Source organism: Mytilus trossulus, chromosome 4 (assembly GCF_036588685.1).
Source record: "Mytilus trossulus isolate FHL-02 chromosome 4, PNRI_Mtr1.1.1.hap1, whole genome shotgun sequence".
Lineage (NCBI taxonomy): Eukaryota > Metazoa > Mollusca > Bivalvia > Mytilida > Mytilidae > Mytilus > Mytilus trossulus.
In genome coordinates this window covers 67052442-67077802 of record NC_086376.1, presented here as the reverse complement: position 1 = coordinate 67077802, position 25361 = coordinate 67052442, and the positions used below count along the sequence as shown (strand labels likewise).

The 25361-nt window shown below is 32.0% G+C and overlaps 2 protein-coding genes across 2 annotated transcripts; one reads left to right on the top strand and one right to left on the bottom strand.

Annotated features, from left to right (window-relative positions):
* The first annotated feature begins 8628 nt into the window (after nt 1-8628).
* On the top strand, nt 8629-19331 carry LOC134715795 (peroxidasin homolog). Its single transcript, XM_063578243.1, has 11 exons — nt 8629-8816; nt 10102-10381; nt 12804-13015; nt 13409-13588; nt 14498-14537; nt 14951-15093; nt 15360-15464; nt 16305-16397; nt 16924-17632; nt 18230-18508; nt 18840-19331. Exons 1-11 carry the CDS (start codon nt 8786-8788, stop codon nt 19063-19065), a joined length of 2298 nt encoding a protein of 765 aa, XP_063434313.1. The 5' UTR covers nt 8629-8785; the 3' UTR covers nt 19066-19331.
* Nucleotides 19332-20478: 1147 nt separating this feature from the next.
* LOC134715796 (uncharacterized) lies at nt 20479-25120 on the bottom strand. The gene is made up of 2 exons (XM_063578244.1): nt 25060-25120; nt 20479-22307 (listed from the first exon to the last, which is right to left on the bottom strand). Exon 2 carries the CDS (start codon nt 22298-22300, stop codon nt 20642-20644), a length of 1659 nt encoding a protein of 552 aa, XP_063434314.1. The 5' UTR covers nt 22301-22307; nt 25060-25120; the 3' UTR covers nt 20479-20641.
* Nucleotides 25121-25361: the final 241 nt, after the last annotated feature.

Below are 25361 nucleotides of genomic sequence, written 5' to 3'. Positions count from 1 at the left end.
AATAGTCTATGCTCAGCTGACTTTCCGAATAAGATTATAATCAGATATTCAAGTTATAAATGATGCATATTTGTGTTAACATAAATGTGAAGAAGCTATTTAGGAATTGTATTAGTTGAAATTGCCGTATGTGGTTATTCTCAAAACAATTCCACTTACAATGTACTAAGTTCGCTATGCCCGTGTCTGTTGTGACGTTTTTGATTTTAACGAACGCAACCAATGTATTACCGGTAAACTATTAAACCAGGGATATCGTTACCATAAATTACTTAAAACCTTTACTAAATTTTTCCAAAGATATAAAGATTTGGTTTTGAAGTTTGGTTGTACCTGTAGAAAACATAGTTCAAACGGGATAGCACATCCTCATTTTTACGGAAAATGTTGTTAACTGTGCCCGGAAATTTAGAAATGATCCATGTAAACTTGCTGCTCCTTTAAATAAACTTATTCTAAAAGGTTACCTATTCAACACTGTAATAAGATCATTGAATATTGTTTTTATTGGTATAAATATTGATTTTGTTATCAGTAGATTAAAAGCTAACTAAATATAACTCGTATGTTATATACATATACATTTTCATGAATCTACAATCTGTCGATACCTGTAACTTGCATTGGCATTGCACGAGGTCATGTTTTTCTCTGGCTGTTTATGGCGTCTTTACACTAAATCCATTGTATGTTGGATGTGTACGGATTGAGTGTTTAGTCTTAGAGGCATGATTTTTTTTTATTAGTTGTTAGTGGCATTGAACTAACTGCGAGTACTCTCAGATCTGTTCATTGTGTCTTTTTGTGTCGGGATGTATAAGTACCCGGCCACGTCCACTTTTATTTTTGTCTATCTGATGAGTTAAGCCCTTTTCAACTGATTTTTATAGTTCGTTTCTTATGTTGTACTGTTATAACACTGTCCCAGGTTAGGGGGGGGTTGGGATCCCGCTAACATGTTAAACCCCGCCACTTTATGTGCCTGTCCCAAGTCAGGAGCCCGTAATACAGTGGTTGTCGTTTGTTTATGTGTTACATATTTGTTTTTCGTTCATTTTTTTTTACATAAATGAGGCCGTTAGGTTTTTCGTTTGAATTGTTTTACATTGTCTTATCGGAGCCTCCTATAGCTGACTATGCGGTATGGGCTTTGCTCATTGTTGAAGGCCGTACGGTGACCTGTAGTTGTTATTGTTTGTGTCATTTTGGTCTTTTGTGGATAGTTGTCTTATTGGCAACCATACCACATCTTCTTTTTTATATAAGGAATATAACTTAAATTTTAAATATGTGATTTGTCAAATAAAGGCAATGATATTTTACCACTGTTCGAAATTCATATATCGACTGAGAAAAAAACAACAAATCCGGGTTTTAAACTAAAAATGAGGGAAACACATCAAATATAGGAGGAGATCTAAGATACAGAAACACAACACTAAAATGTAACACACACAAAAACGAACTATAATATAATTATGTCTTTAAGGAAAGAAGAAAAAAAATATGGAGGGTTGAACCTGGTTTTATGACTAACCAAACATCGAGCTTATATGGCAATGTTAAATATAACATTTAAGTCAACATTATATGACAGGACTACAGTACAAATAAATGCAAGAACATTCAGGACAAAGAAATACACAATAAACATTACAATAGGACATTTTGACATGCTAATAGCTATCTAAATATGTTCAATTGTTTAATACAATGCAAAGTTATTTTTTATGTCCCAATATTCCAAGAAACGTAGTACCGGGAACCAGGATAAGCGACGTCATACTCAACTCAGAAAAATATAAATATACTAAAAAAACACAAAAGACTATTACATAGGACAGAGGTTTTAGACATTGGACAGGATCTTAATGCATATAGTTTATTCAAAAGTGGATTTCAATTATTCGAACAAACCATTACTACTGTTGTCTTTTTAATATTAGCTGCGCTTTAAGTAAAAATTGAAATAACTTTGATCTAATGAAAGGTCAATTATCCATCAACAATGGGAAACGGTATTGAAGTGTGCCCATTTAGAAATTAAATTGTATATTTCCATGGAGAAAAAAGATATTTAGTGAAAAAAAAATTATTGAAAATATATTCATATAAGGCTGATTGCAACTGATCAGTAACATAATTTCACATTTCGAATGAAATCTCTAACAAGTTAAGGTATGCTGTATATGTTCAAATGCTGAATATAAATACCTTCTAAAATGCACTTTAAAGAATTATTACATTAAATCCACAGTAGATTCATAAGTACTATTTGTCTGCAAAGCTTAAAATATTGGCTCGTTGCCTATACTTATGTCGGACTTGTATATATTAAACTTTTACCTATTTTTAAATACTATGACGTTTTCTTTTACTTTGATTATCATTATTTACAGATGTAAAAATATGAAATATAATATAATATATATATATCTATATATACATAAGTACGTCTGAGTCAGTGACAACCCTACAACAGATGTATCCATCGGATCGCCATCAATGATGGTGATACATGGCTGTGTACATAATGTATATACAACTCGTCTAAACATCAACCCAACAATGTTAGATCTGTAAATTTGCTTTCGCAAATTTTTGGTTCTTCCTGCAGTGCAGGCGATTTGGTGTCACGATATCACAGTAGCATGGGTTCGAATCCCGGCGAGGGAAGAACCAAAAATTTGCGAAAGCAAATTTACAGATCTAACATTGTTGGGTTGATGTTTAGACGAGTTGTATATCTATATATATATATGTTAAGGAGGCGATGAATTAATTCACGCGTAATTTTTAAATAAGATAAATTATATATTTTAACACGTTTCTTTGGTAAATGCGTTTAAAATGTATTAAGAAAATTATATTTTTTTCAAAATCATATCCTGGATCTTTAAAAAGTGCAATAATAAATCTACCACCAAGATAAAGTTAAATTTTCTATTTTATCATCTGTTGATTTCAGAAAAAAAGTATTTTTTCCCTAAAATGTCGCATTCTTAAAATACATAATTTGAAAAAATAGTTTCAAGTTGTATCTTATTATTTATAATTCTTTTTTTGAATTTTGAAAGGAAAACGAAAACTCATTCTTTGACAGTTTTGATACGTTATCCCGTTTCATGAAAAGGTAAATAGCGCAGCAACGAACCGATTATGCACATGTAAGCTGTTATTACAAACTCTTACATATTACCGTCATTGATGATTTAAAATTTACCCAGGATTTAAAAAGTTTTTTTTTAAATACTTTTATAGCGTTAGACAGATTCCATCTTTATCAATTAATTAATCTTCTAACGAACCGATGGCTTGGTCAAGCTGCTGGATGGAAACATATTCCTTTATATTCGAAAAAGCCTCTATTCTATTTTATTTTTTCCTCGATCTTGCAAAAAAGTAAAATAAGCAGATGGAGATAAATAATACAGATTAATGATAGAGAAGCGGAAACCTATGCAAGTAAAATGATAATTCCGTAGCAACAGCAGCTCGTAATAACTAAAACCATATCATTGTATAGAAATAAGCTTGGTAACATTCTGATACTTATATTTTTATACTTACCCAGACCCAGTTTTTGGTGGGGTTCGTGTTGATTAGTCTTTAGTTTTCTGTGTTGTGTTTTGTGAGCTATTATTTGTCTGTTTGTCTTTTTATTTCTTAGCCATGGCGTTGTCAGTTTATTTTTTTAATATATGAGTTTGACTGTCCCTCTGGTATCTTTCGCGATTTTTTTTAAAGGTAAGCATACTGTTTTAACTATAGACAGTATATGTACAATATGTCGGTAGATCGGACCAAATCTAGTAAAACTATGTCATCAATAACTCATTACTAAAAAGTAAAATCACAAAAATACTAAGCTCCGAGAACAAATCAAATAGGAAAGTCCCTAATCTAATTGTTTTAAATAAAAACCAAAAGCTCAAACTCATCAAATGAATGGATAACAACTATCATAATTCTGACTTGGTACGGGTCTTTTCCTAAAATAAAAGATACAAAGAATGACGGCTCCTGACATTGTTATGTATTCATGTCGTTTCTAATCATCTTAATCATCCAAATCAATTTAATTGTCACCTTCATTCATAATAAAATACTCGATTCATTCAAATGATGGACAATTATTAAAATACAGATATCTATAATTGCATCAAGAAAATACATCATTCATTTTTAATTTTATATCCGGGAAACGTTCATTCAAAGGTACAAATCTCAGTGTGCCATTTAAACCAGTGGAATGAAATGAAGAACATAATGTCTATAGCTAAATTTCATACAGAATGAACGAATCACTACCTTTTAGATACTCCACCTTAAATGTTTTAGAAAACATGATCAAGAACTTAATCAAGTTTGCGAAAGCCTTCACTCACTGGCCATTTTTTCATTCAACTAACTGTCTTTGTTTAGAACGCAACTGATTATTCACAATTGACGATGAAACGCATAAAACTATAAGCACAGTAACGTTATTGAAAGAGGGACGAAAGATACCAAAGAGATAGTCAAACTCATAAATCTAAAACAAACTGACAACGCCATGGCTAAAAATGAAAAAGACAAACAGAAAAACAATAGTACACATGACACAACATAGAAAACTAAAGAATAAACAACACGAACCCCACCAAAAACGAGGGGGGATCTCAGGTGCTCCGGAAGGGTAAGCAGATCCTGCTCCACATGTTGCACCCGTCGTGTTGCTTATTTGATTACAAATCCGGTAAATAGTCTAATTCGGTAGGTCACATTCATGAAAGGGAAGGGGATTGTAGTTACGACGTAAGGAACATATCCGATATAGTTTGTGAAACGGTTATTCCATAACGGTCAACCAACTCGTGATGGCGTCCGTAAAATTTACGAAGGGATGATTTCAACTTCACCATTTGGAACTCTTGGTTTAATAGCTTTTTTGTGAGCAGTAACCCTCTTTCAAGAAAATCATAATAGGAAATTCAAGCACGGGAATATCGTATCAATTATTGAATTGCTTCATTTGTATGGTTTTAGATCATTCCAAACAATGTGGAGACCATGCAGTAATATTTCTGTTGAATTGTGTTCTTGCGTGTCTACTTTTGCTCGGCTTGTGTAGCTTAATTTTTTATTGATTAACTAAACCTTAACTTTCCATATACTAAAATTTGGTCTGCCATATTAATGTTTTTTTGCTTATTTAAAATGTTAAATGTAATCAAAGTTACATAAGTTATTTGAAAAAAAAATCAGAAATCAGAAATCACAACACAACTGGAAAAAAACCCATACACCCCTACATCATCCACAAAAAGGGAACATTTTAGAAAAACAAAAATCCGTCATTCTCTTCTATTTGTACTTGCTTTAGAATGATTACTTTTAAAAATAAGATTAGAAAATCACTGTTAGTACGGATGATACGTGCAGAAAAATAAATACCGTTTATGTTATTCCTTTGGGTTATATATCGACATTATAATATTGGCTCTTTTTATGATTTAAAGAAAACAATATCACCTAGATCTAGGTAGCTTTTGTTGTATATCAATCAACGATATTTTTCTAAGTCTGGTAATAAATTGAGAAAAAAAACACAGGAACTATTCTGATATTAACGGGCCGCAAATGGTACCTATTGGCATATATAGAACCTGTCGATAAACTTTATTGCGGGGACGATAATAGATGTTGTAAAATGGAAATATTGTAAACATCCATCTCATCACTCTTTTAGTAAGTACATCTAGCATGTTTGCCCAATCTTAAAAGAAAAAGCTGTATTTAACATTATAGATGTGCTATACACAAGTTTATAGTATGAAGCTGTGGTATCTTAATTAGTATGTTGTAGAAATATGATAATGTAGGCTTTTTAAGATTTAAAACTATTTGAGGAACATGTAAAATGAAAAGTTAAGTATAAAAGAAAAACATCTATTTGTAATGTTACAGTTAACGACCATTAATGCAGTTCTGACTACAAAGGATACCGGAAAGGAATTTTTAATATTTTTTAGATAATTACGTGTGTATGTATGCCTTTTAAAAAAATTACTTTAAATATACTTATATATGAATTTAATAACTAAGGAACTCAAAAACTAAATTAGTGATAGGGTATAATCAACAGTTGATGAACCAACGAATTGGTTCTCAGACAGGTGACTTAAACAGGGTGTCACCCGAACCTTTCAAGGAAGTTATTAAGAATGCATTAATTCATTTGGTGCTGCCTGAGATATTTTCTGACGTTGCAGTTTATAAATAAATAAGTATAAATTTGGCCGCAGTTTGTTTTTCTTGAATATCAAAAAGGTGTTTAAAGTCCAACACGGTTCTACATACAACATGTTCACGTGGTAAGTTCTGTTTGACTTTTAAAGGATATTGATATCGAGGTCATTATGATTTTTTTAAGAAGTTTTATTAATGATCCGATTGATTTGTTGTTCTGTAAGGGTGCATGATTCAAAGGGATCTTCTTTTCTTTTTGTATTTTGTAAGGGGTTTTGAGTAAACAATTGTCTACATCAAAAGATAATTGATTTTAGTTTTTCCACCAATTTTTTAAAATTGAAAAATTAAAATTGAAAAAAATACGCCAAATCAAAAAGCAAAACAAAGAAGGAGCAATCAAAATATAATGAGAAAAAATATGTATATCATTTTAATGTTTTGAATTAACTTCTCACGAATATACAGTTTCTTAGTGATTCATTAAATATAACATCTGGTTCAAATAATTTAATATAGGCACATCACGTGCCATAGAATACCTGTTATAAACTGATTGCCAAACATTTGGAATATAAGTTATAAAAAATAAGGTCATTTTTTTTATTTTTTTTAAATACTGTAAATTCAAAATTAATTGGAGGTTTATTGATTGCGAATAACGCGACTGGGTAATCAACACGGAACTGAATGACAACAAAAATATTGAAAAAAAATGGGTTGTCAATATTTCTGAGCGTCTTTAAATAAAAGCAAGCCCTTTCTTCTACTTGCAACAATATTTATAAGAAAATTGGAGTATGTACGCTTCCCATTGCCATAATAAGCTTTACAAAATAATTTTTTATGAATTTGAGCTCCTTGTAATATTTCCCATGCAAATGACGGAATATGAATATTTAATTTTTTTATGTTCAAAATTTCTGTTGAACTTTCAGCTAGTTCTTCTTTTTTTTTAATTTAATTTCATTCAGTAGAATTAAAAACAGTTTACAAGAGGTATATAATACCTCCATTCTAGTATTTTGATATGTTAAAGTGTTTTATACATTATTGCTACCAAGGTGAGTTATGACCAAATTAAGTGTTTAGTGTAGAATAAAAGTAATAAAAACATACAAAAGATAAAATTGTTAGACATTTACAAGTTCATTGTTTACATTAAAAAGTTTGAGTGTAAAATCATTTAACCCAAGAGTCACAGATTTTACATTTGAGGACATGATTGCTTTCAAAACGTTAAATGGGATTTGATATTAAACCATAAAAATTAAAAGGCAAAAACGGAAAGCAGACAATAAAGAATGGGAAATTAGGACCTTTGACATTATTAGGGATTAAATTTGTATCTGTATAGTCTAAAATCTACAAATCACCAATGAAGAGTTTACATTTTAACCTGTATTATGCTTTGAATTACTCAGTAATATGTGAAGTAGGAGGTGACAAATTGAACACATAAGACGACTTTCATTATCATCAAAATAACGAAAATAATCGAAACTGATGCTGAACTCAGTTGCTCCGTGACGGCAAGCAGTATCTACTTTACTGGTGACGCTTGCTGATGGCAACCGATGATTGGCAATTATCGTCGCCAAAATATCAGAGTAATCAATTCCTTCTTTCTACCTATTACGTACTATTAACATATATGTTTGACATATCTATATTAGCCGAATTTGGGAACAACGTTATATTAGTACAATAATATTTTCTACCGTTATTAAAAAGAAAGATAATCTAGAAAAAAAATCTGATAGTCAAAATGAGCAATAAAATTGAGAAAGGAAATGGTGAATATGTCAAAGCGACAACCACCCGACCATAGAGCAAACAACAGCCGAAGGCAACCAATGGGTCTTCAATGTAGCGAGAATTCCCGCACCCGTAGGTGTCCTTCAACTGGCCCCTAAAAATATGCTGAAAAGTCTGATTTGTTATAAATATATTTATTTTTTTTATTGAGATTTTCAATATCTTACTAAATGTAGTTTTAGTATTAATATGATTATTGTTATTAGTATTATTGCTCTTTTATTTGTATTTTATGTGCACAGTGTAATAGGGGTACGCGATTTTGATGCTGAGATATATCTCTTTAAACATCTTGCTCCTAACAAAGATGTTGGTTATGTTTTAAATTACCTCTTTGGGACATTTGAATGTTGAAATTATCAAAAAATCAAGTATAAATACGCATATATTATGAGGGGAGAAAAGTCATGCAAACATTTTAAATAAAAATCAGACTTCACCGGGGAAAATCAATTACTTGCAGCAAACTCATCGTTTTGAGTAATTTCAGTAAAATAAACTAAATGTAAATTTCTATCAAAATGTTTGTAGGAAATACGTTTTTATGACAATTCTTGTATTTACTCTTTCCGATGGGAAAATATTGGATGTGAAAGATGAGATCCATAGAACAGTGACATTTGGTCCGCTAAGACACTTATTGCGAGACCCAACGAAATTTGTGCCATTAAAAGTACCATCTCTTGATATAATCGAATTACTTAAAAAAGATTCAGAAAATGAGCAGAACTTAATAATGGAGGGGAATTTAGATGCCAGAAAAAGAGGTAAGTTTATAATCTAGTACTTAAACTTCTTTCGGTTGATTAGAAGAATCGTGATTTAGCCTTGATTAAACTGCAAACCTACCAAAAACAATAAAGTCAAATTTGTTTTGTTTGTCTTTTAACTATTTCCATTTTTTACTGTGCTTCAACATGTAAAACCGATCTGATTTTTAGAGTTTGCTCTAAACATGCTAAAGGATGTTGTTTTTAGCTATTGTCCCAGGTTGAAGAGAATTGCATGTGTTTATTTAGTTGATTACATCTACGTCATTTTGTCTCTGGTGGATAGTTGTCCTATAAGTTATCCCACCACATCTTTTGATTTTCATATCAACAATTCTTTAAACAGCTGTATCAATTATTCTGTAGTCAAGGGTTTGCCATTGGTCTGCCAAAATAGCTGTTTTTCTCTTATAATAGTTGTTTACGACATTTCGTTTCCTCGGGACCTTTTTAAGCTACCTATATTGTATGAGTTTTATTTTTGAATACCGTATTGTGAGGTGTAAGTAGTTGTCCTCTTTTTGTTTTGTTGAATCTCATACCATATCCCCATATTTAAACTAATTAAAGTATGCAGTAAAACGTCTGTGGGTCTATATTTCAGTCAAAAACGATTTTCTGCACAAAAAAATATAATAGTAAAATAAAAAAATATAACATGATTGACAATGAAAACAATCTACCAGAGACCAACATGAAGTATATGAAAGTAAATATATAGATTGCCGTATGACCTTCAACATTAGAAAACCCATATCGCAAAGCAAGCGATAATCGTTTGGCTAGCATTAAAACCAGGTTCAACCCAACATTTTTTTACCCTTAGAATATCCGGTACCAAGTCAGGAAAATGGCAGTTTTTATCAAGTAGTTCGTTTCTTAGTATGTTGCATTGCAGTTTGTTTGTACGCTGCAGTGTTTCTATTGTTACGTCGGTTTTCTCTTATAGTTAATGTGTTTTCCTCGGTTTCAGTTTGTAACCAGGATTTGTTTACTCTCCATCGATTAATGACTTTTGACCAGCGGTATACTACTTTTGCCTTTATTTAGGCTGCATTAACAATGTCTTATTTCATCTCTGAAGATTCTCCTTAGTATGATTGTTTTATAATTTGAATTTCTTTCACAATCAGTTTTTAAGAAACCCTTACATGATAATTGAATAGTTGACATTGCTTGGTTTAGAAATCTTAAATGAATAGTTATCAATAAAAAAGGGTGTCTATACAATAGAAATGTAATCATTATATACAGACCATATAAAACCATCTCATTGTTTTAGGCATCGATACACCTGACGGTAACATGACTTCAATGTTTGGAGCACATCTTATTACACAAAAGGAATCAGTTGTTATACACCAACAAGGATTTTTGTATGGCGACATTGTGCATCGTGCGATAGAATATGCAAAAGGAGAATACGATCTTTCCACTAGACAACCGGTAACTACGACTACACCTAAATCTGATAAAGAAATGGCGACAACTCCTTCACAAAATACTATCCAAACAACGGAGGAAAGATTACAACGAGTTAAACGAAGTACAACAGTATTATTGTAAGTGTTACAGGTATCAAAAGACAAAATGTCATTTGTGTTTATTTAATTGTTTCTTAATTGAAATCAACGAATTTATATCAGTTTTAAACAATTAATATAATCAAATTTTAATATGCGAAACCTCTAATTTAAAGAATAATTTCGTCATCTTGGTCCGTCCAACATATTTCGTCACATTTTTATCAGGTACAGATCATTGATTGATTGATTGCTTAACGTTAACACTGCATCTACAAAACAGTCTTTATTGCGGCGAAGGTAAAGAACTACGGGGCGCCGAATGGGACTCTTGTGGTTTTGTACAAAATTCAATTCTGTCATAACAAAATCATTTTTGTCTTACAAAACTATGTGCTACAGACTTGTTTTGTGAGAACTTCAATTTTGTGATGACAAAATTCATTTGTGTAGACAAAATTCATTTTTGTCATGACAAAATTCATTTTTGTAGACAAAATTCATATTTGTCATGACAAAAGTCAATTTTGTCTTAAAGGTATGCAAATATAAACATATTTGCATACAAAATTGACTTTTGTTACCTGATATGGAAATTAAATCACAAAAGTCAATTGTGTACGGTAAGATTCAATTTTGTGAGACAAAATTGACTTTTGTGAAACAAAATTAACTTTTGTGAGACAAAATTGACTTTTGTGAGACAAAATTGACTTTTGTGAGACAAAATTGACTTTTGTGAGACAAAATTCAATTTTGTCATTTTTGTTGAGACAAAATTCAATTTTGTCATTTTTGTTGAGACAAAAGTCAAATTTGTTAATTTTGTTGAGACAAAAGTCAATTTTGTAAATTTTGTTGAGACAAAAGTCAATTTTGTTAATTTTGTTGAGACAAAAGTCAATTTTGTCAATTTTGTTGAGACAAAAGTCAATTTTGTCAATTTTGTTGAGACAAAAGTCAATTTTGTGACGACAAAATTCATTTTTGTGATGACAAAATTCAATTTTGTAACAACAAAATTGACTTTTATGAGACAAAATTTACTTTCGTGAGACAAAATTGACTTTCGTGAGACAAAAATCAATTTTGTTGAGACAAAATTCAATTTTGTTAATTTTGTTGAGACAAAATTCAATTTTGTCAATTTTGTTGAGACAAAATACAATTTTGTCAATTTTGTTGAGACAAAATTCAATTTTGTTAATTTTGTTAAGACAAAATTCAATTTTGTCAATTTTGTTGAGACAAAAGTCAATTTTGTGTAACAAAAGTCAATTTTGTGTAACAAAAGTCAATTTTGTGTAACAAAAGTCAATTTTGTGTAACAAAAGTCAATTTTGTGTAACAAAAGTCATTTTTGTGTAACAAAAGTCATTTTTGTGTAACAAAAGTCAATTTTGTGTAACAAAAGTCAATTTTGTGTAACAAAAGTCAATTTTGTGTAACAAAAGTCGATTTTGTATGCAAATCAGTTCACAGAAACCAAACTTAACTAATTTAAATACAAAATTGACTTTTGTCGCTCAATTTTCAAATTAGGTAACAAAGGTCAAGTCTGTGTAACAAAAATGAATTTTGTCATGACAAAAGTGACTTTTGTCAGCTGATAGATAATTTTGTATGACAAAATTTCAAATTTGTAGTATGATACAAATTTTGTTAAACTGAACTCATTTTTGTTGAACAAAAGTCACTTTTGTCCGTACAAAATTGAATTTTGAGTACAAAACCACAAGAGTCCCATTCGGCGCCCCGTAAAGAACTTCATATGACATCATATTTGATCAGCGAATTGACAAGAATGAGTTATAAAGTGCGAGTGTTATTGCAAATATGGCTGAGGATAACCATGTGTACCCTGAGCTACTCTCTATATAAAACAAGTCCTTGTTTACAAAATGAACAAAAGTTTCAGTACCAAAATGGTTTTTAAATCGCGCCTATACTAAAAATGTATACTTGGTATCTATAAGGAGCCTTTTTTTTACAACCACTGGGTCGATGCCCGAATACTTACGATTTCCTCACCAAGGGTTTCACCAATCGTACAATTCTGTGTTGACATGATTCATCATTGATATGGTAATTACAACAAATGAACACAAAATGTCGAAATAAGAATAGATAAGCTTACTAAGTTAACTATTATTGTTGGAAAAAACTCTTGGAATTTGGGACCTCAATCGTTTTTAATTTTGTATCTTTTAATTTTAATTCGAAATTCGAGTGTACTTATGAGTCGTGTATAGTCGAAAACTCTGCTTTCTGTCATATGAGCTAGGGTCATATTCTTCTTGCCATTTTTTTATATCGTTTTCGTAATTGGAATAAAGAAAATAGCTTACTTATAGAACAAAGCAGACCAGTTAGCAAAATGCTTCGCAAAATGTTCTCTACACAGACAGTAGAATGTTAAAACCGGTTCGTTATATTATTAAATATAATTTATTTTTTGCAGGTCAGAAACAGACCGGGCACAGATAGATCGGTTCATATCAGAACTCCCAAACCCAAGCCTCATCAAACTCCCTTGTTCTTTCCGTGATATTGAATGTGACGCATCTGCGAAATACCGGACTATTGACGGATCATGTAATAACCTAGACCATCCGAATTGGGGGAAATCCTTCACTCCGTTTGACAGATTCTTAAAACCAGAATTTGCTGATGGTACACAATATTGTTTAGGATAGTTAACAATCAAATAGTTGCTATTATTATAACTTTAGCCGAAATAGTGTTTGAAGAAAGAAAATAATAATCTCTGTGGAAAAATGCTAAATGATAGGATTTCTATTGCAAAATTGTTGATAAAAGATTAAAAAAAAAAGGTAACAAATTGTTATTATAAGACTTGAACCTGATACAATTCCGATCACACACAGAACATCATGAATGCATTTATGGCTAGAGGATAATCCTATTAAAATTCATGAAAATTAAACTACAGTATGCTTTTCATCTTGGACAGAAAGTTAACAAAGTTGTCATATAGTAAAAATATATACAAATAAGAATAAGATTGCACATTCACAAATTATATCGCGTTCATTTCTTTTGTAGGAATACAAGAACCAAGAAAATTTGGAAAACTGAATGTACCATTAGAGGGACCACGTGAAATTAGTAACTTTGTTCACACAGCGAGTACAATGGCTGACCTTGATCCACCAATAAGTTCCTATATGATGACATTTGGGCAATTCTTGGACCATGATATAACAAAAACAGCTTTATCCAAAGGTATAACATTGTGAATTGTCTGAACAGTATACTTAACTATCTATAAATCCGATCTGTTTTTTCAACATAATATAAAAAAGAAGATGTGGTATGATTGCCAATGAGACAACTATCCACAAAAGACCAAAATGACACAAACATTAACAATTAAAGGTCACCGTACGGCCTTCATCAATGAGCAAAGCCCATACCGCATATAGTCAGCTATATAAGTCTCACCAGTGGCGTTCAAAGCATAACAGTTAACACCAAAGTTAGCATTTTTAAAAGGTGCAAATATACATACATACATACATAGATATAGGAAGATGTGGTGTGAGTGCCAATGAGACAACTCTCCATCCAAGTAACAATTTTAAAAGTAAACCATTATAGGTTAAAGTACGGCCTTCAACACGGAGCCTTGGCTCACACCGAACAACAAGCTATAAAGGGCCCCATACATACATACATACATATATACATACATACATACATACATACATACATACATACATACATACATACATACATACATACATACATGTCATTCTAGGTGACGATAAACCTCTAAAATGATACGTGGGTGGATTTATATTGCAAATTATATTAAGATGAGCTAACTGTGTGTTGTGTACAGAGGTCATAATTCTGGATTAATCTTTATTTGGGGGGGGGGGGGAGTTGAAATGCATTTTTGTTAGCAATAGAACGTCAATGGATATGGGGTGTCCTTCCATAAAACAAAATAACTCACAGCAAAAGCACATTCAAAGCAGAGAAGCAACGTGTCTATTGCTATTATTCATCTCAAAATCACTGCAAGCACCATGCTTTTTAATATAATTTTCTTTTATATAGTGTTTAATTTCATGCTACGAATTTTCAATTGAAGTACAATGATAAATTTTCATATTACTTCAATTACAGGATCATATCCTTTTAATTTGGACTGTTGTAACCTTGAAAGGTAAGTATTGAGTCACCAATCATACAAAACGGTTCTGCGGGGGTAACCATACATTAATTATGAATGCGTGTCTCTCTATCTGCGGTTTAAGAAACAAAATATTATAAACAATACTCTTAATTAGTAACCAAAAACACAGAAAGAACTCTTTTAAATTTGAAGAACTTAATATTACAAAATATAATTCGAAATTCACAACACGTCATTCGATTTTTAAGACATACAGCTAGATTTGAAAGAATACAAATTTGAATTTTAAAAATTTCACAGCTTTATTAAACCACAAAAAGCACACACACAGACAAGGTGTTTTTTTTAACAGCTATGTCAAAAAACCAACAATATTTCATTAATCTTTAACGGGTTTTGGATATAATTATAACCAAATTGAATAATACCTTTATGCATTGTAGACAACAGAACCCTAGGAATCCAAATTGTTTCACGTTCTCTATACCTGGTGATGATCCTTACCATCGGGAAATACTCGGAAACAATAGGAGATGTATGAATTTTGTCAGGTCGCAAGCGGCATCTGATCTTGGTTGTAACTTTGGTAAGTTTGTAATTTTACAAAACAAGACATATACAGGTGTCAGACTAGTATCTTTGATTTTACACTAATAACACTCACATCAGAAGATTGTCCATGCACGAATTTGACCATTATTTGGTCACAAAGCTCTTTACATTCTACTTATATATATAAATGGTTTTTAAATATGCAGGTTTAAGTGTCCCTGATGAATTAAGGTAGACCTAGAAAAGCGCATCGGATGCACGAAATGTTTATGTTTGATGAACTGTATATTGATATTTCAGGTTACCGAGAACAGTTTAATGAACTTACACATTATATCGATGGTTCTGGTGTTTATGGTTCTACTGTTACAGAGTTAAATACATTAAAAGATCCTGATGACAATGGTAAAGTATGAACAAATGCTCCTTATTTGAAATATTCGGAACATATGTTTAAACAGCAGCAACGCAATTTAAAAAAAATAGTAATTGGCGCTGCTGAGTAGACAACTTGCTTTCATGTATAATTCATATAGACAATATAATTGTTTCATCCATACCGAAGTCTACTGTTTATTCCATTGAACTTGGATAGGAATTTTATAAATGAAAAAAAAAAGAGTTAACATATATTATGCATCTACACTTCCGCAATATAAATTATTACATGTATAATTCAAGGTGCATAATCGAATAATAGATTGGACTTGTTCGTTCATGAAGTTCCCATGCTATGAAAATCAAATCTGGTTTGAAAAAGAGGCCAAGTAATTTACTACAGTAATGAAGTTAAATGTACCGTTTAAATGTACCGTACATTTTGTTTTCCTTTTGCTATTTGTACAGAAGTTTTAACAGAGAAAGAACAGTTGTTAAAATACGATTCAAATTCAGCCTGCACTTTTCATTTTGATTAATTTATTTGAAATGTTTGAAGACTTCGCAAATACCAAAGAATACAATTTTGAGTGTGCCTAGTTGTGATTTATCTTCTTGCCTGCTATTACCTTTCATGTTTTCGTCTTTATCAGTAATGATAGAAATTCCTACCGTGCAAGTAATCATGAAGAAGACAACTTAATTTACCAAGCCTTTCAATGAAGCTTTAATGCCATTCAGAGTTAAATACAACACGGTTAATATTTATTCGCACAAACATGCTGCCTGTTATATTCTTTGCGCAAATATAAGTCTTCCAGTAAAATGTCTTTGCTCATTCTATATAAAACATTTTTATGAATACAGGAATGATGTTGGTTTCGTCGGATGATAAGCTGCCACTTAACTTCAATGATCCTAGTTGTACCTCGGATACGAATAAAAAATGCTTTAGAGCAGGTAATTTTAAATTGTATACTGAAAAATATATTTTAATGTTCGAGGGGCCTTAATGGCCGAGTGGTCTAAGTAAAACATTTTTTTCTCAAACAAACAGGATCATATTAAATTTTGTTATAATTGGAAAACTGATATCATTGTGTATGAGACACACACTTACGTGTATAAAACATATTGTTTGTAACTAAAAGAGGTCTACATGATATGTCCTGAAGAACTTAAACAGCATAAGACGGTCTCTAGTGTCAGCTTCGGCGTTCCCTTTTTGTATTCAACGACGATCGTTTTAAATATATAGGCTTATGGACATACTTTCGTGAATTCTGCAGAATAATTTGATTTTTAAATCTATATAATGAAATGAGTAAATTTATTTTTTTTAAACATGAAATTTATAAATCTAGATTATTTCAGTTTACATGTTGACGGCATTGCATGCTATTAAACTAGAAAACAATTAATAAATGATACAAAACAATAGTCCGTTACCATTACTTTATTTCAATATTTCTTTTCTACAACACAGGTGATGTGAGGGCCAATACACAACCTGCCCTCAGTTCCCTTCACACTATCTGGGTCAGAGAGCACAACCGAATTGCCCAGCATTTCAAAAATAGTCCCGAATGTTATAACTGGACTGGACAACAAATTTTCGAGGAAACTAGACGCTACGTTGCGGCTGAAATTCAACATATTACCTATAATGAGTTTTTACCCAAACTACTAAGCATAGAAATCCGTGAACAGTTTGGTTTGGTACCATCATTGGATGGGTATTTTACTGATTATGACCCCACCGTGCGGCCAATGATCCGAAATTCGTTTTCTTCAGCAGCATATAGAATGGGACATAGTCTTATAAGGGATAAGTTTGCCTTTCCCAGCAGTGCGTTTGATCTTCACGTGCATTTGAACAAACCTGATTTATTGTACGAACCGAGTGGATTAGAACGTTGCACACGAGGTATGTATGAAAATCCAGGACAAAAAATTGACGAGAAGATGACGAGAGAAATCACTTGGAAATTGTTTGAAACAGTAGCAGGTAATGGTGGAGATTTGGCGGCTTTCAATATTCAGCGAGGTCGTGATCATGGACTTCCGCCATATACTACTTGGCTACACTGGTGCACAGGAAAAACAGTCGAAGCTGAAAATTTTACCCCAGGTGTAGAAGGGGGTCTCTTTCATCATGGTGCAGTAGCCGCGGAAAAATTGAGTAAGGCTTATGCGTAAGTATACCGCCGGAAGTAAAAAGTGGAATACGACTGACCCAATGCAATATCAGCCGTTAATTACTTTATTCAAATAACAACATAATCCATCTTTCTATTAAAACTTTTGTGGTCAAGAACAAACAAACAATGAAAGTGGGAATGAAAATGGGGAATAGGTCAAAGAGACAACAACCTGACCAAAGTGTAGATGACAGACGTATGCCACCAATGGACCTTCAACGCAGCAAGGAAATTCCGAACCCGGATACTAGTACACAAACACACGCGCATTAGATGGAGTCTTGCTATAACGAAATAATTTAAAGGAAGTTAGAAAAAGTATACCTGTTGATACTTTTTGTGCAATTGCTATTATCATTATACTACCTCAATGCAAATTTCTATTCTTGAATCCAATTAAGAGTTTGAGACGTTGAGTTATGTTTTTATTGTAATGAGTTTTGGTTATAAACATGATTTTTTTAAAATTGAAATTATGCATCATTGTTTATACAATTGATATTATAGATTAATATAATTGTTCACCCCTACAATATTTTCTATGTGTACATTAGAATCAACAAAAAAATATTTATAAAGACTTTTTTGTAGGTATACTTGTGATATAGATTTGTTTGTTGGAGGTATATCGGAAGATCCTTTACCAGGCAGCAGATTAGGACCAACATTTACATGTATTCTAGCTTTACAGTTCAGAGCCCTAAAATATGGTGATAGATTCTTCTATGAGGGGAATACTCTCCTAAATCCACATCCATTTACACCACAAGAACTTGAAGGTTTCCGTCCAATAACAATGGCAAAGATAATATGTGAAAATACAAATATTGAACAGATACCACAAGACGTATTTTTAGAACCTTCATTGAGGTAATTTAGTCTTTACTGTTCGTATCTAAAATAGCATAGAACCCCAGTCAATAATAAAAAAAAACCAATCAAACAAACAAACACAGCAAAGCCAAGAAGAAGCGACAACCCATACATAGCTGAAATGACCTTGATCATGTTTCTGAACTGTCAATTTCATAGTTATCAAGCGATGATATTGAAACAATGTTCATGTATTATTTTCTATGTAAAAACAAAATCGAATATTTATTCTTTAAACTAGTTATATGCTTCCAAGTTTGGTACCACATGCTTATAGCAAAGTGAAATCTATATTTTCTAACCAACGGCATTTACGTTTTATTTTCAGCAATCCACTTCGAAATTGCTCGGATCTTCCAAATATCTGTTTCCCTAAAAATGGTGGATGGAGCGATTGGAAGGATAGTTGTTGTAGTAACTGTTGTACAAGACAACAATACCGATCATGTGATAACCCTCCACCCAATCAATGCGGGAAACCATGTGAAGGATACGACTTTAGATACAAAAACGCGTGTCACTATGGTGGCGGACATGGTGGCTGCTGTCATTAACATTGAAGATAACATCACTTTGATGATGAACATCACAATGGTTATTAGATTCTTCATGTTTCAACAGTAGAATGAGATAAACATTTTCAAAAATAGTTAATAATTAATAATGTCGGTATATATATAAACGTTTCAAAATGTGTTAAAATACAATTAATATTGGAACCTATCCTTTCTTTTTTTCTTTATTAATATCATGATTTGTGTTATATACCTAGTATTCGTTTTGTATAATATCATTTTTTTTTGTGTATGCCCAGTCGTGTTTTTCGATTCTTCTTTTAATTTGTTTATTTCTGAAATCTGTACAATGAATTATATTTTTATGAATTTATATTAATTACTTAGATTTTCATTTTAGAAATAAAATAAACTGCATGAAACACGAAAACTGCACTTCAGTTCTCTGACATATCACTGTGATAATTATAATCCAATCTGTGCCACTCACCGTTGTACGGTAATATACCATTCAATATATTGAATGAAATAAGAACTGCACGTCCTTCCGAAGCAACCAAGTGCACCCTGTTTCATGGTTTGATACGTGTTTCTGAATCTTTATTTTATGTGTAGTATTCCGTTCTTTGACGTTATTTGTTTTTGCCATTGAGTCGAGCTACATTTTTCTGCCAATGTTATTTATTGTCCCCTTTAGTGTATTACTACGTTTTGTCGTATGAATATATTGGCTACTGATTCAATTAAATTTCTGAGATAAAATGTGCTTGTGGTTGTAAATATCGTTGTTTAAGTAAAATTGTCCGCTTAATGAAAATTTTAAAGGAATCTGAAATGGACTTTATAATGTAGTTCAAGTTCCATTTACACGCAACCGTTTTCTTGAAGACGACAGCTGTACAGATCAGAAACAAAATAGTTTTGTTCGACCCATTGCAGTCAAAAGTTAGTAGCATTTTATTAGTTTTTCTTCAACTTATACTTTTCGTAATACGGTAAGTTCTGAACATGTAGAAAGTCCACCTTGAAGACATTATGATCCTGACATAACAGATATAGATATGGTCACAGAAATTGTAGACATAGCATTGAACAATTAAATAGTAAAAATGATAGCCAAAAGAGGGAACTTATGGAAGAAGCGACGAATAAATCAGAAACCTTGTTGAAACAGAAAGTTTAACGAATTTGTGGTTATTTGATAAATATGTAATGTTCGTTAGCGTTTGCGAATTAGAATTAAATTTAATATTCTGACTTTGTGGCACCATTTTTGAGTCTCCATTAAATTTAGGCGAAAGTATCGGCCCAAGTGAACTCCCTATATGGTTCTTAAACGACCATTTTCAGTTTTGAATGTGTTATTATTACAACAAATTGCTCAAATAAACTAAAAAGATATATTGAAGGTTGAACAAGGAATAATTAGAAGGGTTTGTTTTAAAAGGAGAGTTCATTATTCAACCATTTTATTATTTCTGAAAAATGTTTCTCATTTCACCAACTCTAAAACCAAAATAAATCCCATAACATAAAAGTATTTTGCAGGAGTGTAAAATGTGTAAATATTGTAACAAATAAAAACAACCCACCAACAATAAGGTAAGTATCAAGATCAAGTACAATTAAAAATCAAAAGTTCTTTTCCACTTTGGTTTGAGATGAACAGCATGTTACTACTGCTGTCAAAATAAATAGCTCGTGGATGATGAATACCATTTACTTCTGTCAATACAATGTCCAAAAACGTTCCATCCGGTGTTATGCGATGTATATTGTGGCTGTCTTTTCCAGCAACATATAAGTTTCCAAGCTGGTCTGTGGCAATTTTCTTTGGGTTTTTAAGATTTGGAGACTTATAACTGTAGACTTCTGACCCATCAAGTTTGATACGGTGAATACTGGAAAAATCGGAATACACTAAATCGCAATTACTGACTGACAGGAGATAGCAAAATTTCTCACCTCTGCTAAATATTGTTGACATTAAATTACCATCGTGATCTAAAATGTAAACAATTCTATCCATCCCACCCACAAATATTTTGTCGTCTGTTGCAGCTATCCCACGTTTTTCATCACTTCCCGCCATTTTGATTTCCTTACCAGAAACCTGTTTCATTGTATCAATGAACTGAATGGAGTTAGTGTTGGGTAAAACAACTACAGCTTGTTCGCTTCGGGGTAGGACAGCAATATCCCATGGTGCACCTTTAACTTCTATGTTGGCAAGATATTCTCCACTTTTTTTGAAAACAAGAACTTGAGGCATGTGATGATTCCAGTCACAGTTGCAGAGTAATAGCTTGTCACCTGACACCGCCATACCCGTAATAAACGCTTGTTTGTCAATAGCGGTCATGTCTATTTTCTTGTACAAATGAAAAGTTTGGTAAAATTTGTAATCTTCTACATGAAGCTTGAATTTTTCGGTACAAAGGTTATCCTTGGGAACAACAGAACCAAGAGACAAGCACGACAAGACTTCCTCTGGAATCTTATGTTCTATTGATAGTGATCTCATCCGCGCAATTTTCCCTATTTGCTGATTGGTCAAGTCATGTAACGCCATTTTTAATTTGTGCATGAAAAGGAATGCTTGTTTGTCGGAACCATGGTTGCTAATAAATTGAATTTGTTTCTTATAAACGCTGACTACTTCCTTGTCTGTTTCTGCTTGGTTCTTTTCTTCATTTAACTTGATTGACATTTCTTCCTGCATACGATCTAAATCCTGAAATATGGCTACCTCCAGCGTGTCTAAATGCTGTAGTATATTGGACTTGAATCTCTTTATTGACTTTTTTACATCTTCGACATCTCCTTTAATGGAGGCTGTATTAGATACCCTATCTTCTGTAATGCTTGTTAGAGTTTCGATAGCATGGTCAATCTCCGTTTCTACATCCTTAAATGGTTGTGATGTTTTAACATTTTTGGAACATGTTTTAATGGTGTGTATCTTACAGGATCTATGCAGTTTAGTTGACATACATTCGTGACAACATATTGCATTGTGGTCTTTACAAAAATATTCAAAAGGATGACCTTCATGCTTCTCGCAAAACTGGATCCCTGTCAGTGGATTTGAATGACAGGAACGTGCAACCTGTAACTCTATAATGTGATGACGCTTGGTTGCTTTCATAGACAAATGACAATCAGTACATGCTTGGCACATCGATTCTTCACAATCGGTACACCATTTTGATGCCTCGGTCTTTTTATTTCTTTGAGAACATGGTTCACATGACCACGATGCAGCTGTTGCCATGACAGTTCTACAAAGAAAATTAAACTTAAAGCTTATATGAAAGAAAGAAGATATAATGCAGATATTTAAAAAAAAAAAATAGGGAATTTTGAAATCAAATTCTACTTATAATTCTTGCTGTTTAAACTCAACAGGTCCTTAACGGGTCGTAAGCTAGTAGAGTGGTCCAGTACATCCCTTTTTAAAAAAAAGTATGTTTGGCGTGACACCATTTTTGAACAAAGAAATGTCTGGCCCTTTTCATACTGACACTAAAACCTTGTTACGTGATAAGTGAGGTGATATTTTCTTATTAGATCATACTAACAAAGTCAGTTAACCGATCACTAGAGGGCTAAATCGTTAGACTTAAAGACGGGTTTTCCGTTTCCTCAATTCAGCTATAATTTAATCATGATAATAGCATTAAAAAATCTGGAAACAACACGTTTAACAATTTAATGGGTCCGAAGCGCTTTTCTGGATCTACCTTCATCAGGAACACTCAAAGTCTAACATTTTAAATCCGTAGATGTATAAGTACCGAGACCGTTGAATAGCAAAATAACAAAAATATCTGAAATAAACAGCCAAATTCATCTTAAGTCAACTTTGACTGAGGGAGTTGAAACTTTATTTTTTTTGTAATAATTTCAAAATTTATAAACGGACAATTTTAGAAGTTTGTTAAATCATGTCAGTACCGAAGTACTGACTACTGAGCTGATGATACTCCTCGGGGACTAATAGGTGACTAAAAGTCCACAGCAGAGGCATCATCCCAATGATGTAAATAATTGGAAACATTAAATTCAAATTCAAATATATTTTATTGCTAATTAAAGCGCCCACAAGAAGCAGAACAATCAATTACATCCAAAAGATTACAAGTGATTCAATATGATAAAGACACAGTGTTATATCTTTTTTTTTTTTTTATGAAGACAAGTAGAAGAATACATGTAGTGTTTAATAATATAACTAGGTTATAAAAAAGGAGGGTCACTGGGCATTACTATATCTACTAATCATTTAAGGAAACTTTCCTATATGAGGATAAATTTTCCAATAATTCTCCTAGTTTCTGGCGTATGAAAATATCTTCAGAAGACATTATAGCCAAATAAATTGTGATTTAATAGCTAAACCACTAAAAAATTTAAACCGTTGTTTCATTTCATTTGAAAAGTTGATACGAATATTTGAAAGTTTGTGGCACCGAAGAAGAAAATGAATTCCATACTCAACCGCAGTACCACACAATTTACAGATACGTTCTGACACTGTCAGATTTTTGTACATTTCCCTCTCAATCTCTAAATTCTGATTACTGATACGGAATTTCGTTAAGTGATTTCTATTTCTAAACTTTTCCTGCAAAAGGTAATTTTCTAAGCAAAATCTGCTTTTAAAAAGTCTATAAGTTCTAAGCTTGTTACCTTACCATATAGTTTATTGCCTCTGGAATCATTATTAAGCTTAGTTTGCCATATTAAATCATATTTTGATTGCATCTTTTTGCATAAATAGTTTTTTAACTTCGTCTTTAAATTAATTGCATAATTTCATTGATGCTTAAGTATTTAAATAAAGTTTGAATACTGGTATACCAGCTCTTTTTCTGCTAATCATGTAGAGATCAACACGTTTAATAATTTAATGCGTCCGAAACGATTTTCTGGATTTACCTTCATCAGGAACGCTCAAAACCAAACATCTGAAATCCGAGGATGTATAAGAACCGAAACCGTTGAATAGCAATATGACAAAAATACCTAAAATAAATAGCCAAATTCATCGTAAGTCAACTTTGCCTGAGGGAGTTGTAACCTTAGTTTTTGTAATAATTTCAAAATTTATAAACGGACAATTTCAGAAAAATTTGTTAAATCATGTCAGTACCAAACTGACTACTGAGCTGAAGATACCCTCGGAGATTAATAGTCCTCCAGCAAAGAGATCGACCCAGTGATGTAAAGAATTGGAAACAACACGTTTAAATAATTTAATGCGTCCGAAGCGCTTTTCTGGATTCAATTGTAGCGTATTGAACTGAACTATTAATTTATCCAAAACTAAAAGGAACACAATAGCCAGTGATCGGTTGGGTTTGCCGCAGTTATTTTTTTTTAAATTAGAGGGAACAGAGAAGCGTCTTTTATTTTCCTGATCGGGGCTTTTAAAGGCGTAAAGGTGTTTTTATGCATTTAGGAGAGAATGTTTACTAACATTCATGCACGATGGAGCACAAATAACTTAAAGATTATCAACCAATTTTTCTAATGAGATCCAAAAAGGTTATATTTCAATTTTATCATAAATGACAGCAAATGACATACAGAATTATTGTTCTTCAGAAGTATTTTTGGAGCGAATATCTCCTTCTGGTTTAGAAAATCCTTGACCTTTAACCCAGTGTTTTTCTGGAGAACGCAAATATCTTAAACACAATTTTCTATAGGACTCAGAAAGAAAATAATAGTTCAGTTTGTTCGCTAAAGAAATGCTGACATTTGATGTGATTTATTCAGCCACTGCCCCTTTTCAACTTTCTGTTTAACTGATTTGTTATTGTTATTGTTTACAGTGAATTATAAATAGATTCTACAACTACACCGCATAGTTGGGTCAACGACCAGGAAAATCAATAACATTTCATTTGATAACATGATTTTCCAACAAAAGTCAAACATCATCTGTGACTTAAATGACTCAATTATATGCAAAAAATATACAAAAAAGATGATGCTATAGAATAAATTAATTTAGATAGAAATTACCTTTTCTTTTACCACATCAGCGTGTACATTTGTGCATTATACATATCCAAGGGAAATAACTCGTGAAAGTTTAAATATTGTCGATTTTATTGATTTGCATTGAGAAATTTATACAGACGATTTTTGTTACTAGAGTCTTACTAGTCTATTGACATCAGTGTTTTTAAAAGATACAAATAAAACAAGCCCTTTAACTAACTATTTGATTTTATTGAAGACCCATCCTAAAAGAGTTACATGTTAACCAAAGACTTAACTATTGGTATTTGCTTCTTCTATAATTATTCTAAACATTCTCAATT

What these genes read in the sequence shown, in the direction of transcription:
- LOC134715795 (XM_063578243.1), top strand. Translation starts at nt 8,786, where the DNA reads ATGGAGGGGAATTTAGATGCCAGAAAAAGAG. An exon ending in TTTAGATGCCAGAAAAAGAG is followed by an intron (nt 8,817 to 10,101) that starts GTAAGTTTATAA and finishes TCATTGTTTTAG; the next exon opens with GCATCGATACACCTGACGGT. An exon ending in CGAAGTACAACAGTATTATT is followed by an intron (nt 10,382 to 12,803) that starts GTAAGTGTTACA and finishes TATTTTTTGCAG; the next exon opens with GTCAGAAACAGACCGGGCAC.
- LOC134715796 (XM_063578244.1), bottom strand. Translation starts at nt 22,300, where the DNA reads ATGGCAACAGCTGCATCGTGGTCATGTGAACCATGTTCTCAAAGAAAT.